This window comes from Aquila chrysaetos, chromosome 18, assembly GCF_900496995.4.
Source record: "Aquila chrysaetos chrysaetos chromosome 18, bAquChr1.4, whole genome shotgun sequence".
In the NCBI taxonomy this organism is placed as follows: Eukaryota; Metazoa; Chordata; class Aves; order Accipitriformes; family Accipitridae; genus Aquila; species Aquila chrysaetos.
In genome coordinates, this window is record NC_044021.1 from 9,687,951 (window position 1) to 9,709,275 (window position 21,325).

The 21,325-nt window shown below is 37.3% G+C and overlaps 1 protein-coding gene across 2 annotated transcripts in view; it reads right to left on the reverse strand.

The window, feature by feature from the left end:
* Positions 1 to 2,090: 2,090 nt before the first annotated feature.
* The window catches only part of CDH9 (cadherin 9), a 100,571-nt gene continuing 81,336 nt past the window's right edge, over positions 2,091 to 21,325 (reverse strand). For both annotated transcript variants that reach the window (XM_030042063.1, XM_030042064.1), the window contains 7 exons: positions 20,463 to 20,650; positions 18,888 to 19,141; positions 17,439 to 17,575; positions 15,922 to 16,043; positions 6,526 to 6,643; positions 6,178 to 6,429; positions 2,091 to 3,319 (listed from right to left, as the gene is read on the reverse strand). In XM_030042063.1, the coding sequence (XP_029897923.1) occupies positions 2,832 to 3,319; positions 6,178 to 6,429; positions 6,526 to 6,643; positions 15,922 to 16,043; positions 17,439 to 17,575; positions 18,888 to 19,141; positions 20,463 to 20,650 (1,559 nt within the window). In that variant the 3' untranslated portion in view covers positions 2,091 to 2,831. The remainder of the gene's footprint in view (positions 3,320 to 6,177; positions 6,430 to 6,525; positions 6,644 to 15,921; positions 16,044 to 17,438; positions 17,576 to 18,887; positions 19,142 to 20,462; positions 20,651 to 21,325) is intronic.

The window sequence follows — 21,325 nt, forward strand, 5'->3', positions numbered from 1 at the left end:
AGAGTTTCTGCTCTTCCCAAAGTACCACAGTGGTACCATGACAATGATAATGAGGACATGTCTCTACCAGAGCATTCTGTGAGTGACTTCTACAATACTTCTTTTTCCTTTCTGTCACTCCTTTCTGAAAAAAAAACAAAAAAAAAAAAAAAAAAAAAACAAAAAAAAACCAACAACAAAAAAACCCACAAATAAGATTATTTCTATGTGGAAAATATAATTTCTAAATTAAATTTATATGTCTTCAAGGAAGAATAATTCCTCAGACCCTGTTTCCTCCATCCTGCCTTCACCAGTAGCCTCTCTGAAATCAAACTGGTACCCTTTAATGTGTACTGCACCAACTCTTAACATCTTAAAAACTTACTCAACTGCACTGACATATACTTTGTCTGTATCTGTCCTTGCTTTGGGACAGAAGTATTTTCACTGTCCTCTCTCCTGCCATTCTACATCACTGTGTGATATTCAGATTTCTGATGACAATTTACAAGATTGCTAAGAGCTCTCCTCTTAGTCCAATCCACTGTGTTAGTCACTGAAGATGAAATTGGGTGTACAATTTCTATAAGTCAAAGAAGATTTTCCCATATTCTTGTTTTAGTTTGTTTTATTCTCCCCCCGCCCCCCCGTCCCCCCCCGTAATTTCTCTTCAGGGACATAGTTGTTTTATCATCCATTTTTTCCCTCCTATCCCATCTTAAGGGAGTGCCTTAAAGTTATGAAAATTGCATTGAAAGACTAATGCATTCTAGTGTACTTTGCCAGCAACACTGTTGAGAACATACATTCCATAAGTCTTTTGCTTTTTGCTCCAAAAGACACAAAAAAGAAATATGCATTCTTAGGCCATCAAGCTATGCCATCAAGCTATGCCATCATGTCTTGTTACTACATCATATCCACATACATGGCTGCCACGTAGCTGCAGGTTATTTTGACTTTTTTGTGTCACTAAAGTTTTTTGCTTGCAACATAGTGTTTCAGACCTGACATGCAGCTCACAGGGAGCTGTTCAGGTGCTTGTTTGGAACCCCAATCCCCTGACCCCCTGTCCCCCCCCCAAAAAATAAAGGAGTTCAGTGTCAGAAAACTTGAGATGAAACCTTGGGGCTATCAGAAGAATACAGTAGAGGGGTACAATAAATAATAATAAAGAGATGTTTTGGAGAAATAATCTGAAAGTCAACATAGTAGAGAGGAAAATATTAGGCAGGAGTGTGTTCCTATGTGCAGGCGAAGTGACTTTGTGTGTACCCTCTTTATTATATTTTTGGTAAGAGATGAGTGCCTCAGTAGTCCACATTACATTGCCAATGTGTATCTTAAGTTTCTTTCTGAAAAGATCTGAAAAATAACTAAGTAATTGAGAGAAAACCTTAAAACATTATTATTTTGGACATCTATATGCACTTGGTTTTCCCTAGAGTTGATATTAAAAATTGAAATGCTATGGATAGCGTACATCCTATATTGTTGTCATCTTTGATTCTTTTTCATACATTTGAGGTTTTTTATTTTTCTTTTTTTAAACAAATGTGGATAAACCTTGCAACTCTCAGTTAGATCACATGCGATCCAGGTAAATTCCTCCTATCCTGTGTTGTGAAAAAAACCGTGCATTGCATAAAAGCTGATCCAGCAAATAGATTTTAAACACAGATATATACTTGAAGATTGTCATTAACGCTTTTAAAAAATATGCAAACGTATGCACTTCTTTGAAGGAAGAGAACACTAACATATTTAATAAAATATTACTTGGGCTTTGTTTTCATTGCTTGGCTCGCTTTGATTTAAAAAGAAGCTATTAGTAACATGTCTGATTTGCCTTATTGCCTCAAAACCCCCAAATAAGATTAGAATACAAAAGCCTTCCTTTCATTATTGATGTTTGCTTAATTATTCCATTTTTAAAAGGGAATATTATAAAATTGTTTTCATATCTACCAGAATAAACCTTCACGGTTCCTTAAATCCTCAGGTGTATATCTGTTAAATCCTCTCACTGGTCACCTGTTCATATAAGAAGGTATGTGGGAGCAAGTTTCACAATGAAACTATATTATTATGCCATATAGTAATACACATTGCAAGCCAGACTGCATTTATTTATAACCACTTTTTCAAAATAATTTTTCTTTTTTCTACACTGCATTCCCATTACAGAGCACTCTCTCCATATTGTTCTTGCACAGTACATTTCAACCACTAATCTGACAAAAGAAGATGCATTCAAAAATTAAGTATCGCACAACACGCAGTTTCCTTTGTTCAGAAAGACTGGACAGTTCCTTGTGATTAACAAAGTACGTGAGTAAGTATTGTTTTTATAAATACTAATTTATTTAATAAAAATACAAAAATATAAATATACATATATAAAAATATCATGATGAATCAACACACAGACATTCTTTAACTCAATAAATATGGCAGTAATATTAATCTTTTTTAAAGTATATTTTTGAGATTATGTTACAATGCAGGTGCACACTGTCCCAGCTAGTAGGAAAGGTAATGCAAAGCAATAAAAAAAAATTAAGTTTCCACCTCATTATTAAAGGCACAAAAAGCCTTTTATTGTCTTTTCATTGTCAATAAAAACCTTTCATCAGAGGTTTCTAGGCAGAGAGGGTGAATTATAGATTTTTTTTAAAATCTAAATCATTCATATTCATTCACGTTGACTTATTGATTAAGCAAACCCCTACTAAGACAACACCTATTTTTTGTAAATTTTTTATTCCCAAGTAAGAGAGAGTAGGCCACTTTATCTAGTAACATAGACATGAATTCCACTAACACTGACCAGGTCACAGATTACTTTCTCAGTCTCGATCACTGTCCTCGCCACCATACATATCTGCTAGTTTTTTAAACCGAGGTCCCCAGTCACTGAGGTAATCATAGTCTTGGTTGCCCTCCGTGGTAAGCGATTCCAGGGAGCTGAGTGAATTTGCTATGGAATCATTCCCTTCGTAGGCATATGTTGCTAGTGAATCATAAGGAGGGGCAGCTGGGTCTAAATCATTTTCCTTTAACCTTCTATGAATAAAATCTTGGACATCAATGTTTTCCCAAAGAGGTGCAGTCCGTCTTATCTGAAATATAGTTTCTGGGATAACATCTCTTCTCATCTTACTTTCCTCTCTTGCTTCTGGATTTCTCAGTGTGCCAATGTCAAAAGCCTGGGTGTCTTCTTCCCCACCTCCTTCATCGTTGTAGGTCACAATGTTATCCCGAACATCGTCCTTTGAGATGATCAAGGGTTCTTTCTTCCTCTGTCTCTTGAGAGCCGTAAACAAGACAACTAATACTGAAAGGAAACAAAAGATGAATGCAGAAATGGGTAGTTAAAAATTAAATAAATGAGCTAATATGTTGCATTTTCTGTTGAACTGGAAAAGTTTTAAGGCTAGGATAGGATTTTTAGTAGGGGAAGAGTGATAAAAGCTCTCTCCAAGCTCAAGTTAATAAGGAAAAATATTAATGATTTTATAGTAGTCAAAAACTTATGCTTTTTTAAACCTATGGGAGCAATGATTAAAATATTATATATTGGAAATACAGATACGATTAGGCTGAAGTTGAGAAGCAGACAATGTCTTAAAATATATCATCCTACTAGGGTTTGACTTTGATTTTAGTTTCTTGAAGTACTGCCTTCCTGGCAGTCACTAAGGGTGATTTCAACAAATGTAGTTGAATCTCCTTGGCAAAAGTAATTCACACTCTTGAAAGCTAGTGATTTAGGTATTCCTAAGTGCCTAATTCACTTTTGAAAATGGGATCTACAGGTCCTTCTGAAAATAAGAACCTGAAGACCTTCAGCTATCAATATTATTGATGAAACTATTTTTGGCTTCAATGACTGCAAGGATTGAAATCTAATCTTTGCTACTAAATGTTTCTTTTAAAAAACATGATCCCCCTAGTTTAAGAAATGTTGGTTGAATAACCCTTCCTTTTGGAGAGGTAAAGTTTGACACAAAAATGAACCTCTACAGAGGGAGATGAAAAACTGAAGTTAAGATTTGTAAATACATCCTGGTGCCTAAATGCTATTGATTTCAGTAGGAATTCAAAGCTTAAATGCATTTAAAAATCTGACCGTAGCTCCTGTAGCTGGAGTAAATAGGAGAGGCCAGCGAGATCATCTGTCAATGAGGCATAACAATGGTTGCCGAACCACACATTACAGCAGTGCTGAGCACTTTTGTTGAGTCTTAGGAGCAAAGCTTTTACTCTGAATGACTTGAGTACTGGTGAATAAAAGGGAAGACTGGACGTGCTGCGGGTAGGGAGAGGGGAACTGTGATCTTCCACATGCCATGGTACAATGCTGTGAATGTAAAGGCTGTTCTGTTTTGTTTGCGGGTTTTGTATCTGTACAGGAACCATTTTTTTCAAGTTTTCCTAATGCTAGACAAGTAATAGCCCACTTAAGTAAGTTTAAGACTTCATATACAAGAGTAGGGCAGATCACTAAAAGGTTATTATGAAGAAGTGTCTTTCACAGCCAGGTACTTAAAATGTCTCTCCTATTTTGGGCATGATGACACCAGTCTACTATCCTATAACACTACATCCTGTTGAACAATCAGATAAGGTGCTGAGAATCACAGCAGCTGTAGACTAACAATTCTGTTTAAATGCTCTTCAGCCCTGTGCTACTCTGGCTTCAGCTGTGTCTGTAGCGCTAAGTAGTGCAGGGTCTCTAACCTTGGGGCCAAGAGACACAAAGTGTCACAGTTGTTTTGCACAGCACTTGTCCCTGAGCATGTTCTGAGTCTCATGAGCTATTGTTGTGGTCCTAAGGCACACTTTGATTTTTGTTTTCAGTTCAGTGTTTCTGTACTAAAGCATTGCAGCCGATTAGAGTGATGTTATCCTAGTGATCAAGTAAGGGTATGTGTTTCATGGTATACATTTCATGCTCTATGCTGGGGCATAAAGGGTGGCTTTGAAGACGCAGAGCCTGTTGACATGGTGTTAAGAGCTATGCAAGGTGGAGAGCCAGATCTGGCAGGGTTTGAACCACAGTTGTCTGCTGGAAGTGGTGCCCTGCAAGTTCTGTTGCTCAGGCTATGCCTGGGCAACATCCTGGGGAATCCACGCTGGCTCATGCTGAAACCAGGCCGGCAGCAGTGCTTGTACCTAAGCACTATGGACAATCAGTTTGTCGGAGCTCAAGTACCCTCCCTTCCCTATGCCTAACAGTATAGATATAGTTCCTACATATTGCCCCTCTCCTAACAACCTCTGTGTTCCTCTGAATATTTACTGGAGGCAGCTTGAATCCAGTCTAAAAACTGAAAAAAAAAGTGATCTCCTTAGAATGATGTAAGCTGACACCTGTAAGCTTGTCACTGCCCCCTTGGCAAGCTGTGTTTGCTAGGACAGGTGGAAAGGGAAAGAGGTTTTCCACAGAGTTTGACTGGAAAGTAGAGGTGATGGCACTTTTAAGGAGGCACTTCTCTGGTAAGCAAAACGTGTGAGTTGCAATTTTTATGTACTTAACACCAGGTTATGAGCTAGCATTTATCCTAGTTTCTTCTTATATCACGTCATCTTTCTAATGCTTCTGCTCTCCAACCACCCATCTAACTTCTGTGCTCGCACTTTATTTAATCAGCTGCTCTCACTACCACTTGCAAGCAATTGAACATTTCTCTTCTATGCTTTTGAGCTAAATATTTCCTGAGTATAAAAATTACAAATCATTCATGATTAAATAGCTAGTATAATTGATAATTTTTTAATCACCGAGAAACTTATCATTCAGCTTCAGGAATATGATTTTAAAGTCCTGGTTCTAAATGAATATCTGTTTATAACACAAAATATTACTCAAACGAGCATGGTATCTAAAACTGACTGTAGATTTTCATATTTATTTCACCTAAATAACATTGATAGTCTCACTCTTTTCACACATTCTTCTGAATAGTATGATGACAAACAGCCCATAGTAGCTCCCTCTCCCACTCTCCCAGCTCGTCCATCTTAGAAAACAATTGGTAAAAAACAAACAAACAAACAAACAAAAAGACGACATCAAGTATGAAATACTGTTCTGCAGGGTCGTGTGAATAAGCGGTTGAAGAATGCCAGGGGTCTAGAAGTGACCAGACCTTTGCCTAGTCAATTAAACCTCTCATCGCAGGTACTTACCCAGCAGGATGATGATGCAGAGGAGGATGGCAACCAGTGCCCCGGTGCTGAGGCCGGCCGGGAGGAGCAAGGCCTCGGCGTTGCAGGACTGCATGTTCCCCCGGCTGTCGCAGGAACACACGCGAATGGTCAGCGTGCCGGTGCTGCTCTGGATCGGGTAGTCATTGTCAAATATTATGATTGGCAGGAGATAGGTACTCATCTTACTACGGCTGTATCCATTTCTTCTAGTCATAATTCCTGCTGTGTTATCTAGAATGGAAAAGCAAAATAAAGAAATGTTAGTGGATAAAGTTTTATGTAGTATTGGGGCTGGGGGGGAAGGGGATGGTGCTGGTCAGCAGTTACCTTTGTTGTCTACAATGGAGAAGTTTGGATGAACAGCAAATTCTGGCACCAGTTCAAAGAAAAATTTGTGTCCTCGAGGAGGCTCATCTTTGTCAACTGCACTCACAGTCTGTATCAGCTATAAAGAAAACAGTATTTCATGCTATTTTAGAAATCTTGTGTTTGAAATAAGGTCTCTGCTTTTTATGTCCAGTAAAAATGCAATGAATCTCTATCTGAAGACAGAAACTGATGTCCTAAGCCAAATGTTCCCCACATAAACACAGGAGAGTTTACAGTAAGCAAATTGTTGGTTTATTGCTTAAACACGTAGCGGGGGATGAAAAAGGGGCCAGTCCTCACTGCAAGATAGCCGTGTGCTTTGATTTCTACTCAGTATCTTGCAGTGATACAGAAACAATTGCCCTTCTGAATAAGCCGTAAACCTCCTGTGGCCTCATGTAGCAATGACACAGAATGGTGTATAAACCAGTTTTTAAGTGGGTCTAATTCCCAGTCCACCCCATCTGCTCCTGGCAATAAATTGGAGTACTGCACTGGCAGGGTGCTCGGTTCTCCTGAGGTAATAAAAAGAGATGCTTTACTCCCTCCTAAATTGAAATCTCTGGCTGTGGAGCTTTATAGCTGCCCTAACAAGGCCACTCAAGCCCAGCTGGGAAGGAGTGATGATAGTGCCAGCATGGGGTCAGAGTAGCGTGGACTAAAGAGAGGCTTGAGCGGTATCTCTAGATCGCACAGGCTTCCCTGTCGCATCAAAACATGTGCAAATATGTGTACTCGTGTATATATAGACACACATATACGCTAGCAATTTGACTTTTTCTATATGTCCACTGCTAGACTGCTAGATAGAGGCTAAGGAAAAGAGCTACAGAACCGAGAAGGAAAAGCTACCTGGGAATAGCTGTGGTTTGTGAAATGACTCGCAACAGTTAACACCCTGCCAGGTTGCCCGAGTCATAGTAACTCCTGCGAGCTGTATGAATGACTGCTATGGCCTTTGCACTCCCCAGTGGGTATCGCACTGGAGAGTGACCCGTACTCCGCCTTGGCTTGCAAGAACGTGTTTGAGTTCAGTCACAAGATGACAAGCTTGGTGGCATGAGAATGGGAGTAAGCTTCAACTGAGGATGCTGCAACTCGGTACAGGCGAGTTCCTACGGCACCTAAACTTAAAGGCAGACAGAGCTCAGCAGTCAGACTTGTTTCCTTCAAAGCCATGAGGGAGCCAATGCCTGTCTTGAGGTTTTCAAGCGTTTCCAGTGTGTAGGGTGTCTTGAAATCCCACAGACATCAAAGCCACTTGTTATCAAAGGCTTACTTCGCAGCTTGTTTTTCTGATATTTCCAGGGAAAGTACAGCATGACTTCTTCAAGACATACAGTAATTGACAAGTAACACTGATACAATGTTTAAGCTTTGCAGCAATCAAGTAAGGAATGCCTTTTTCTTATGTACTTTCTCTGAACACCAGCTTCAGTGGGACCTGAGGATACAGTTAAATTTTTGAGGGTATTTAGCATCTCTCAGGATGGAACACTACACTAGACAAGCATAATTATAGGGCTACCAAAAATACTGAAGTGTTTTCCTTACTGTATCCTTCAGAAACCTGCTGCTGCTAGTGCTGTACTGCACAATGAGTATTTGGCCCATTTGTTCTAGTTAATTTTGGAATAATTTTATTGCAGCTAAAATTAATAAGCTGTTATTAAAAAAAAACAAAAAGAACCCCCAAACAGTAGAGAGGTCTGAGTTTGGCTCGCTCACTTCCCAGCAGCTCCTTCTAAACCAACCACAAGATTTTTTTTTTTGTCATTTTCTTTTTATTTTTGAGGCATATTGAGGAACTTGAAAGGTAAATTGTGAACATCAGCCTTATACAAGAGGATTTGACTATCCTGAAGGCAGGATTATGCAGTTTTTCTAAGTGTGATCAGAATAATAACTACTTATTAAGGCCTTTTCACTTTTAAAGCATTTGATGATCATTGCTCTTTAGATTTTATTTTTTTTTTAAGTTTTAGCTGTTTCCTAAGATTAGCCATATCTCTGTTTATGACAAAGTAGCCTATTCAGTATGTTGCTGAGTCTCTGATTATGCCAACGTTTTTCCAATATCCCGTTGCTTTTCTCTTTGCCATAATCTGCCTGAGAGTGGCAATACAGAGAGCAAGACCAGGATAGTGCTTAGTTTTAGTTTTGCATTGTTTAATGCAAAAATGTAATATTGCTACCAAAACCAATTTCCTTCTGATAGGACTAAAATACCAAACTGAAATGAGAAAATTTCCCTCTTACATTTTTACAAGTTTGAAAAGACAGAAAAACTGTAAAAGTACGAAAGAGAAGAGAGAGAATTAGAATAAGTGATAATATTTGTGCAATTACTTGCTGAAAAACTCAAGAAGAAAATATCCTGATATAATAGCTACCAGAAATTGCAGTTGAGTATCTTGGGTCTTTTTGAGATGTAATCAGTGGGATGTTTGTAGGATCTGAATTTGATTCCCTTCATGTGCAAATCACATGGAGGAGGACAATTGTGCCAGGCATAGAGGAACCTAATTACATTGAAAACTTATTGTTGAGGGTAAGGCTGAAGAAGAAAAAAAAAACCAACCAACCAAAAAAACCCTTATTACCCGCTCTAACTATTGGCTGCATCAATTGAGAACTAGCTGTTCTTCCACCAGGAAAGATGGGAGAATAAAAGAACAATGAGAAAGGACGATTGCAGGTGAATTTTTCCAAATGATGAATAGGTGAAAGGAAATTAGAAATGTTATCTAATTAAGGGTTTTTTTTTTCAGTTATACAGCTGTAAATAAAAGAGAATCGGTAATGATAATCACTGCAGAAATGAAAGAGATGTGGCTATTTTTATTTTAAGTATCACAGTTATATGAAAAAATTTAGTACTGTTTCATGTACGTTTTGTAATTTCATATTGGAAATGTATTCTTCCATTTTGAAGCAGTTATGGACATTGAGTTATGATCACTCTTCACCAGGAGTTCAGAGAAAGATCTCTGACACTGTAAGATTTATGAGGGAAGAGTTATTTCAAGAAAATGACTTTTACTCAAATATATTTCAAGCATATCAGGCTTAGGTAAGATAAAAAGCATTCCCATTTTTTTCTTTCTTCCGTAGTTTCCCATGTGAATGAGCACAATTTGGAAAATACAGCATTACTGTTGTTATTTTGAGGGTTGTGTGTGCGTGTGCATGTGCACTTCTGTGTGTTTGAAGAAACAGTCTCATACTCTTGAGTGGATCTTATTGGGTAAATTCAAGTTTTTAGGGGTCACTTGTCTTTGAAGGTACTGAAAATTTAAACTTAGGCATTGACATAAAGTTTTCTTTTTTACACTGAGGACAAAGTGGTTGTAGCACCTTGACAGTGTAAGATGAGTTGTGAATGAGGAATTATTCCAACTGGAAAAATTTCTTGAAGAATTTATTTCCTTATGAAGCCAAAGATTCTGTTAAAGGGCTTGGACCTATTTCCCATTGGCATAATTTCTTCAAAAGTGGAAATTGTTTGATTATGATACTGTTTTGTAAGTTTGGGTTTTTTTTCTCCTGGATACTGTGTTTTTAAGGCCATGACTTACACCACAGTTGAAACTGTGATTGTAGTTTATGTTCAGGCTGTTTTATAGCTATGCATACTCATCTCTGAAAAAGTGATTGGGGATGAATAGACTGCCTAGTAACGGATTCCTTCTGTATATCTGGTGCATCCCTAGGTGTAGCCTGCTCTTCAGTTTTCTTCAGGCTGTTTTAAAGACAGAAAGTGAGTAAAAGCTAGGTGGGGGCATTCTAAAATAACAAGGGTCCATGTGCACTTCAGAGCATGCCCTCACTGTTCCTGAGGCTGCATTTGTGGACACAGAGAGCTGCACAAGTAGGAGACTTGGGTCGTGGGATCAGCCTTGGGACTGCCTCTAAAAGGAATATAGGAATCATTAAAGCAAATGTTAAGCTAGTAGTGCATCTTTAACAGTACGAAGGTCAGCACCGGCTAGCCACTTTTTAGATGGGCTTTTCCACCTGTGGTGGCTTGGCATGTCATGCGAATAAACCACAGTTGCACATTGGCTCCAGGGTACACACTTTAAAAATGCAGCAATGTGCTTCAGACAGAGTCTCGAAAGATTCATTGAAGAAAGCTGAACAAGATGAGGTCTATGGGTGGACAGATGCAATATATTTTCAGGTTAAAAATTTCTAATAATAAAACAAATTTTGAGACAAATAGAATTTCTGCAACATAATCTTCTGCTGCTTCTTTTCAAAACAACATCATATTGGTGGTAGCTATCATATTTTTAAACCTTTTTTCCAAAATTCCTTCCTTTAAAATTCATTATAAATAAGACAGTGAAAAATAATGTCACTTTCAGAGGAATTTAAAGATGTTCTGCTGTTGTAGACAGTGCCTTTCTGAAGTTTTAAAAGAATGTGATTGTCATATAGCATGAAAATTGTACTTCCGATCTCAGAGAAGTAAGACCACTGGAGACAGGCATTGTTAAGCTAGAGATACAGTAACAGCTGCTGAATTCTGTTGTTTCTTGTATGCGATTGTAGATATGCAGAGGAGTAGGCCTTCAATCCACTTGAACTATTTGGGCTTTTGTTCTTGTTATATTATGCTCTTAGTTAAACCTGGATATTGTACAACGGAGAAATTTCTCAAATGGCATTTATCTACTTTCAGCTGCTTCTGAGGTAAGACTTAAAAAATAGCACTAGGCACTTGAGAAAGGAATGTTTGGGACATTTTGCTGTGGTTTTTTTTGTCTGACAGTTTTTTTCAGAAGTGGTATAGGAGAGAACAGAACAAATCCTGGATCTTGGAGCACTGGCTTTGTCATTCTTGAAACTGATTAAACTTGTTTTGTGCTGCAAATATTTCCCAAGGTACCTGGAAAGATCTCACCACTTCGTCTGCAATAAACTATGAAAAAACATACTGTGAGAGAGACTGCACTTTTGGCAATCATCAGAATGTAGCAATGTGCAAATGCTGGGGGGGAATGGTGGAAAAGCAACTTGTGTTTCTCCTGTCCTTTCTTTCTCTTGCCCCTTTTCCTGCCTGTATGATCTGATAGGGCCAATCACTAACTAATCTTGAATGTATTAATAACACAGAACAGTGTAAGTGTGTTGGATGAAGATTTTGTAGAAGATTCCGCAGTGGCTGCATTTCTCTAGGAGTGAAGTAATAATATAGTTCAAGTGTCCCCACATGGAAGTGTTTCAAAATCGATCCAGCTGTCAGTGCATGCCCATCTTGTCATTTTGCAGCTTGAGTGATCACACATGTTCAGGCACAATTCTAGTCCTTACACCTGTACGGTGCTAGCTGCAGAAAGCAGCCTCCATCATATGTGTGTAAGCTTGAATAGACCTTTGATCTTGATGCTTTATGTCTTAAGAAATGTTCTGAAATGCCTGCCACTTAACAAAGCTTCATGTTTGGTAATGCAAAACAGTTTGGTTTTCAAGTCTTGGCTCTGTTCCACAAATATGTCGGCAGTTTTGAAGCAGGACTGAACGCTTATCAGAAGTTGGAAAATTCCCCATTGAACTCCAATTCTTGCTTCAAAAGAGAGACAGGCTATTAGCATGGGTCTCTCACTAAATCAAGCCAATGAGTGTCTACCTTGAGAACGCAGCTACAATGTATAAATAACTGGTAACTGATAATTAGCAATGGCCACATGAAAAATGTGATTTCTGTCTGCTCTATCTGAAAAAGGGAGGGGAGGTATGGAGATTAATGAAAAGAAAAATCTGCCAGCTTTCTACAGGAAGAAACAAACTCTTTCTGTGTTCTGATGTCTGAGAGCCCCTGAATGGCAGGAGAGAATATAGCATCAGTGCAAAAAAAGCAACGCAGGTTATTTTCTTAAATATTGTTATTGATGGGTATTGAAATTAGCTAAATTGTTACTAGCAAATTGTTCAGTTAAATCAGTCTCCTTTTCAAGTAAATCTTCCTGGTTTCCATGGAGAGGACTCATCCTCTAATCCAGCTAAAAAGACCCAATTAATTCCCGTGACAAGGGCATGAGAGAACTTGTACCAGAGCCTTCCCCACAACAGTCCCTGGGGCACGCCATCAAAGGATTAGGGATTTCTAAATTGTGCGAGAGGAAGGCTGCATCATACTTTTCTTTAGCCTGTGTATTAGCCAGTGGAACGGGACTTGCATGGTGACAAATCTGTTCCAGCCTAATGAATGTAGTTGTTTATGCACCTCTAGTGATAATGTTTCTCCCCAGTCATACCATTGTTGTTTGGAGACAAAAGAGTGGCAGGGGAGGAGGAGCGACTGTAGGATTTTTCTTTCCTCTGACCCTCCTAAGGCTATCTGAAAAACACAGCGAATGCAGCCTCTAATATCTGCTGAAGTTGAAAATGAGTAATGTCAGTTGGCGGCAAAGAGCAATATTTGATCATTCTGACTGCTTCCTGATGCACCTGAGATTTAGAGACCGGTGTGATTAATAGCTGGGCCCGATTAAAAAAAAAATAAATTAAAAATTAACTAAATGTATCTATCTTGTCAGTCTGGCTCTCCTGCTATGGGCACCAGATGTAGAAGCACTGCTGTGATGTGTCAAGAAGCAATAATGATTCTAATAAGATAGCTGCTTTAGGTAATCTCTAAAATGAGGTAGAGTAGTACTAAATGAACACAACATGATTCTATATCTTTATTGTATTATAGGGGGACTGCTAAACATGAGCAATACAGACTATCTGGAACGTAGCATCCTTGGCCAAAATATTCAAGTTTGTATCTCTATATTCACTGCTATTTTTAGGCACCAAAATAAAAGTAGTCTCATGTACTGAAGGTAATCTGTTTTCTGAAATACTTAGTCAACTATATGTAAATGTCCAGATATGAACTCAGATGCCTGTCTTGAGGAACCCAATTGTTAACAAATAGAATAATGATCTGGATGTCTCATTATTCTGCAGCTACACTTGATGCACACTATCTTTCTAGTATTTCTGTGGATTTTTCCAATTAGGGAAAATAATTCCTGGAATTACATTGGTACACTAGATGTAAGGGAGGTCTGAATGACAATATGCCTATCTAATGGGCCTCTGTCATCTCTGTTGTTAGAAAAGCACAGAGTTTACCAGAAAGGTAAATGAAATTTTATACATTAATGGATATTTCATCAAGTATGCTAGCCTAGATGGAAATTGGGCTAAGGAAACTGACAAGCAGTATGCCTGGATTGAACTTGGTTCATATATATGTCAAAACCTGTCTTTGCTGGTTGATAAAATTGCACATGATTAATTTCAATGAAACCTTCATTTGTAAGCTTTGGAACCTTTCTTTGTATTATTAAAGTACAGTCACTTTACTATCAGTCATTATATGGAGATTTTAAGGTTTATTTTTCTCTATTTCATCTCATGCAAAGAGATTTTGTTGCACAGACAGAATTTAGGTCATATGCCAGCTGTTTGAAATTAATGGCTAGAATTATCTGAATGTATTACACCTGGAAAAACCACTTATAAATCATAAAACAAAACTATGAGGGTACAATAACCAGAAGTTTAGGGAATTTATGCTCATTCCATAAGTATTGATATGTATTCTTATGTGACAGTTTATGTCACTGGTTAAGACGCAATGTTCTGATCATAAACCTCAGTTGTTTTGAAAGGTGCTCCTTGCTCATTTTTCTGATATTTTAATTCCTTCCACTGTTTAAATTTAATTCATCACTGTCTTTGATATGCATATTCCTCTATTTATGTCATTTGCATCAAAAATAGTAAGACTTTCTTGAAAAAGAATTAAAATAATGGTCAAGTACATTTTTAAAGCCCAGTCATTTCAAAGTATCCTCTGTCTTTTTAACCCACTTACTTAGCTTCTTGTATTAGGTACAATGAATGGAAAATAAGTAGAATTGAATGCAAACTCCAGCAATCCACTGTATCCTCTTTTTTTTCGCTTTTTTGGTGTCCTTTTTTTTTTTTTCTTTGGTCTGTTAATCAACTCATAAAACATCATTTGAATTGCAACTGGTAAATTGCATGTTCTTGCTCTGTCTAGAGTTCTTCAGGACCTGACCTGAAATTCCAGACTCATCTCAGGTACCATCTATGTTACTCTCAGTGCAACCCCTGTGACTATGTTGAATGCAACACTGGGCAGTGACCAAAGTAAAACATGAGGATGCTTCCTCACGTGTATCCATATCACCCAGCTCTGTAACGCCTTTGAGTGTTGTAGGGTCACTGTGCTCTAAGGAAAAACAAAACATTCTACATTCTGATCCTTTCCACATACTTTCCATGAAGTCAGCCAGCTTTGGTTGGATGAAGTCAGCATAAAACTAGTGAGACACAAGGACAGACCTAAGCTGAGTTTAAGGCTCCATCCTGGCCTCTCTCCACTAAAGTAGGAACCCACTCAGATTTGTACTAGCAAAAATAATGATCTCAAGCTTTTTCTTCCACTCAAAAATGCATGAGTCTAGAGAAGAGGCTCATGCATGGACTTAGACCCATGCTCGAAAGACAATCTCAAGGTACCACGTCTGCTATTAAATCCAGTTCTTTGGTAAATACTTTCAGAATTAAATATCAGCAAAACATACATCTTTCTTCACAAGATTTAAAACTGAAAGGCTGACTGGTGCTAGCATAAATAGATGTTGGTGGTAGCAGCAGTAATATTAAAAGATTTCTGTAATATCCTGGCTCTGAGTTCCGTGGGTCTGCCTGCTTTCTCAGTTCCCAGTTATCACTTTATTTTCTCTACAAATCTTGTTATTGTCTTTTTAGATTATTACAGAATTTGTGAGATAGTTTAGAAAGGGATATACATGAGCTTTGACCAAATTCAACTGAATTCCAAATTGAAGTTTAATATACAATGGAAAGAGTTGCATTATCTTTTATTTTTGTAAAAGTTTATTTTTCACATCTCCTTTACTGAAGCATAATAAAAGATTTTCCTGCTTTGTGTACTTGAAGGTGTGGCTACATTATCTAAGGCTCTGAAAAAAATCCAGAAGGAAATGGAATTATCAAACAGTATAAATGGTTTTGTAGCATTATACATAACTAGTTCTGAAAAATATTTTCTGACGTTAGGAATGAAAAAACATCTTAAAGTACAGGTTTGTATTATATGTTATGTTATTATACTGGGGTAAAATCCTGCCTCTTTTATCTCCTCCTTTTTTGAATCAACTGGTAGTTTCTGTAGAAGATAGGGAATAAAGAGGCTGGGTTGGTTTGCAGTTGTTCAAATTAAGATACGTTGAAGTCTTCATTATGGTATTCCAGGACAGTTTCATTACAAGTTCTTCAGTAACATAAGTATTGGTTTACCTGTCCTGCTTTTGCATTTTCACAGACAAATGTTTCATAGTATTTGGCAAATTCTGGCGCATGATCATTTATGTCTAAAATCCGGATGAAGACAGGTATCTGGCTACTTTGTTTAGGATTATCTGAAACAAGAAAATTATTTATATTACAATACAAAGATTTACAGTCTATGTCTATGAAAAGACCTGCAATTATCTAATATATTTTTTCAAATAGACATTAGAAACATCAATTTTTCTTCATTATACTAAAACAATCATGTTTCATTTTCTACTGATTTACATTCCATATGCATAAAAGCCCTATTTATATTTGAAACAAATTGTTCTATTATAGTATATATATTTTGAAGTAATATAAAGTATACTTAAATTGATTTGCATTAAAAACAGGTCACTGAGTTATTATTGACTTGTATTACATACATCAGTGCAGTAAATGATTCATTGCAAAAGCTGTTTCCTGAGGTTGAGCTGTCAAGAACATTTACTTTTCCAATCAGTAAAGCAGTTAAACAGTGCCAGTCAATAACAACATCACAAAAAAAACCCCAAACCAACAAAAAGTTGTCCTTTCTCCACAAAATCTAAAACCCAAACCAAAACAAGGAGATATATAGATGTTATCATCAATTGGTCTTCACAGACTTGACCTCTAAGGTCAAGCTATTGCTGGAGATTAATCTCATAGTACACATATTGAAAATGGACACCATATTTGATCAAACAATGAAAAAGCATTTATGACGAAAAAGTATCGGTCTTTCTGAAAATGGGGATATAATTCCTTTCTCCATATTACCCGACTCCCAGACTATTAAGCACATAGAGTGCTAGGGAATCTATAGGGAGAATGAAGGAAGGAAGAAAAGTTTTCCCCTAGAATCGGCGTCTCTGTTTCCCCTCTGATGACTCTTACCAGTTGGCTGGAAAGAAAAGGCAGGCATGAGACATCCAGATCTAAAAGGGTCCAACAGAATAGTAAAGAATCCAGGTGAAAGATTTAGGGCTAGGGTTTGCTTCAGACATGGAGGGGAAAGAATTTCCTCTAATCTTGGCTTCAAATGAAGCCATTTCCTGACATAAGTTAAAGCAGTCGAGGTAAAGCATAGTTCTTCCCCTGTTTACAGTGATAGTTCTGACAATGTGTTATTTATCTGTCATAGACAACTTTTTTACCAAGGATTTTCCTAAAGACTTAGCTTAGGATAAAGCCAGTGCATCACACCTGCATCAAATTATTTGCTGGGAATTCTCAGGGAACCAGTTAATTTGTCTAATATATACTGTACACGGTTTTGCTGAGCCTGAGAATTCCAAATTCTCTTTTCATAAATAGGCAAATACAATCTTAAAGTAGTAAATTGAACTTTTAGATGTGCATTTAAAGATACTCTGTCCATTGATAATATCTGAATAAGGGCAAAACTAATGAAACAAGATAAATCATAGATACTGTAGAATTTCAGTCGTTTCTCAGTTCTAATGTTCTTCTGAGATAAACGATCTCCAACTTACTGATTTCAGTTGCTATGACAGTGATGTTGTGCCAAGGAGTTTCTTCCCGATCAAGTGGCTTTGAGATGAATAAGGATCCATTTCCTGAATAGATGTTGAATATTCTGTCAAGGTCAGTGTGTCGATCCACAGAATATCTGTCAAGATACAGTACAACTGAGCATCACTATCTCCTGTTACAGTCTCTAGTTTAGCTCACAGCCACCTCTAAAAGTTTTCTACTTTTAACTGTGGTGAATCAAGAATGTTTTTTTACAATTAACCTAAGCTTTCCTGTAGCTGCCTGAGTGCAGCATGTTACAAATACTGAGAAACAATTTTTTAAGACTAGCGAGAAGGATGAAGACCACACTATTTACGTGGGCAGTTTGTTGGATTCATATCTGAAATTACTTTTTAGCTTTTAAAGTGTATGCTGGAATAACAACTAAAAGTGAACATTCTTAGATAATATTTTTGCAAATTAATTGTTTCTTGGAGAACTCAGTCATCAAAGGACACACATTGCAGATATAATTAAGTATCAATTTATAACAAGATATTTTTGAGATATCACAAGGAGCATCAAAATCACCAGAAAAATCTTTGGCTTAATTGTTGTTTAAGATGAAAGTTCTTAAAACCTTATTTTATGACGCTTGTGTTTGCTTTTTCTTTCCCAGCAAGGAAAAACTTGTTTTACAGGTGTTTTTTAATTAGTCTAGTAGTTACCAGTCACTATCAGGTTAAATTTATACATAGATTACTTAAAAATATTTTGTTTTCTTCCTCCTCTCACACCTCCTACCTCAAACCGTACTGCTGCAGGACATAACAGTCTTGTTCAGAAATGCAGAAATCAGGTTTCCTAATCAGTTGCATGGTTAATACACAAATTTCAGTGCTGTGTTTGTCACTGCAGATAATAATAGCAGATGGCTAACAATTACAGCAATTTCACAGCACTGAACTCTTACCTCTCATCATTATGACTTTCTCGCAATCATTTCTTATTTAATAATGTGATCATTAAATAGTTAAGCTATGGAACATGGTAGACAATGTCATGTCTAGGGGATTATGAAGGTACAGAAGGCTGACTGCTATCAACTAGCAGGGAGCGTAGAAGTACACCATTTTGAGTATTTTACATAACTTTGCCACTGGAAACATGGTATAAAAGCATAATCTTATGAACAGTTTGGTAAAATTACTGGAACATGATGCCAGTTAAATGCTGACCTCTCCTTTCTTTTTACTTGATGCCTATAGGCTGTCCTTCAGAAGCATACCGTGCCCTGTTAACTGTGTTTGCTTTCACAAGCTCCCATGGATATTTGTCTGCTTGACACTTTTCAGTAGCCCCGATGTGCTTAATTACTCAAGTGCCCCCCTATTACATTGCACTCTCATCACTGTGCAGGAGATTTGACCCACATCTAAAGCATTTTATATTGTGTAATGGCTTACTTTATTGCATTCTTTGTTATATCTGGATCTTGGGCTACAACCTGCCCAATAATGCTTCCTTCCTTGGCATCTTCATCTACCTCTATTAAATACCAGGGTCTGCTGAATACTGGAGGTTCGTCTATGTCTTCCACTGAAATTTTGACAAAAGCCGTGTCTTTGAATGGCCCCAGCTGAAGAAAACGAGGATCAGGATGAGTGTTGGTTGCTTCCACTCTTAACGTGTATAACATCTTGTTTTCAAAATCCAGATGCTGGGGAGCAAATAATAATAGTAAAGGAAATTGTGTCACTTTACAAGAAATGTGAATAAGTTTTATAATGCTGAATTAGAAGTGTAGGCATTTTTAGGAGCAAAAGCTCTAGAATTTAATGCACCTTGGAGAAGATAGAGTATATTAGGGCTTGTTCTAGGTATAAGAAAAATGAGGAGTATTATAGGGCAGCAAGGCAATTATGATCCCCCTGCCTACTACTTGTTCAGATTCCTGGAAAACCAGGAGGGGTCAATCTATAGTAGAATAGAAAGAGAGAAAGAAACGGGGAAGCTGGACTCAACCCATGAGTAGGAGTTGGTAAAGGTCTTATTTGTTTCATCTCATTGGTGGGAACAAGAACAATTATCGCAGCTCTTAAATGCTCTCTGTCCTACTTCTTTTTTCCGTACTCCTCCCCATTACCATCTACCCTTACCTATTTTGCATCAGGAGCAACTCAGACCTGTCCCTGGCCTCCATGTTCCAGAGTGAAAAGAAAAACTATGAAGTCTGATTTCCAATCTCTGTGACATTTATATTATGCATATCCATAAATGCATATGTATATATACATTCATATGTGCACATATATAAATGCATGCACATACATAAAGATACATGTTTCCAAATATATGTGTATAGACCTATACTATATATATGTAGATATCAATTAATTGTTACTGATACGTTTAGTAAGAAAAGAACAGAAAATAGTGCTCAGAGTTTAACAGTCTGAACACTAAAAAGCAACCAATAAATCTGTCAGAGATGGTATTTTGAATTAAATTTCTGCCCATGTCTTTGCTCTTTAAACTTCTGCTGATGTTATGTGTAACAACTTAAGTTTCACCAAGTTTGGACTTAAACGAAGACAGATTTCAGGTACCGGAGATACCTGACTGTTGGACAGACTAGAGAGGGACAGTTTAGCCTTGGAGGTGTAAGTTCCTCAAACTTCAGGTGAGCCTCCAATCCTTGTGAGCCTTACTGCGGCATTCAGCTGACAAACCCCACTTTAAACTGAACCCCTCCAGGTTTTCACAGCCCGAATTTGAAAGTACTGTGTGTGAGAATATATATATCGAACAGACAGCAGCCACTGAAATATTGCTTTATGTGAAGTGACATGCCAGTAAATTTCCCTTGAGACTTGAAAATAACAGATATCTGCTGAAGAAAGAGAAGAACAAAACTAATACAACAACTCCTTGGCAGCCTGACCCCTGTGAGATCTACCCTCCCTTCCCCTGGAAAAAGAAAAATAACTGTAACACCTGGAGAGCTAAGTACATATAAAAGAGAGGGAGAAAAAATAAACCTTTTTGACAGTTATAATCCCTTCCTGTGTGTCCTTGTCAGTGACGATATCAAACATGTCTGATCCATCCCCATTGGAGATGCTATACTCAATCTCTGCATTTTCACCCACATCGGGGTCATTGGCTTTAATTCTGCCAAGAGGAGTCCCAGGTGGTGCAGACTCAGGAGAGCTGAACTGATAGGTGCCTGGAAGAGCGAAATCAAGCATTTATTGTTTTGAGAAGCTTTGGTCTTCTGAATAATAAACATCTTCAATTTCACCTGGATTTTTTAAGTAACTTGAAGTTTGAAACACTTTAAGAAAATGCTGTTAGTCATCATACTAAACTTTAAAACAGGATTTGGAGTTGATTGACAAACTGTCACAAAAATTTCAAGTGATTCTTCAAAGCCATTTAGTACTGTGCTTTTAATTTTTTTTTTTTTTTTTTTTTTTTTTTTTTGTTCTTCAGCTATAAGGAGCAGAGAAGCTCAACAATAAAGCACCAGTTCTAACCTTGATTATTTAACAGCACATACATTTTTTTCCTCTCAGTTATTTTAGAAATGTTCCCAGATATATTTAGAAGTAGTAGGGGATTTTGTTTTGTTTTCTCAAGGCACAAGACTTGTAGAAACCAGTGTGGATTTTGAAAAGAGACTAAAATAGAATAGGCTTTTTTTTTATTCTTTTGAAAACTATATTCAAGATTTGTAGGTGTTCTGTGTGAAAGTAATTCATTCATCTGTTATTGGTAATACATACTAAAGAGTCATGGTAAAGAGCATTTGGATACATGTTCATGTTAATTGCTATAGTTAATTGAAATGCAGATACATTCAGATTTTCTTTAATTTACTCTGCATATATTTTTTGTGCTC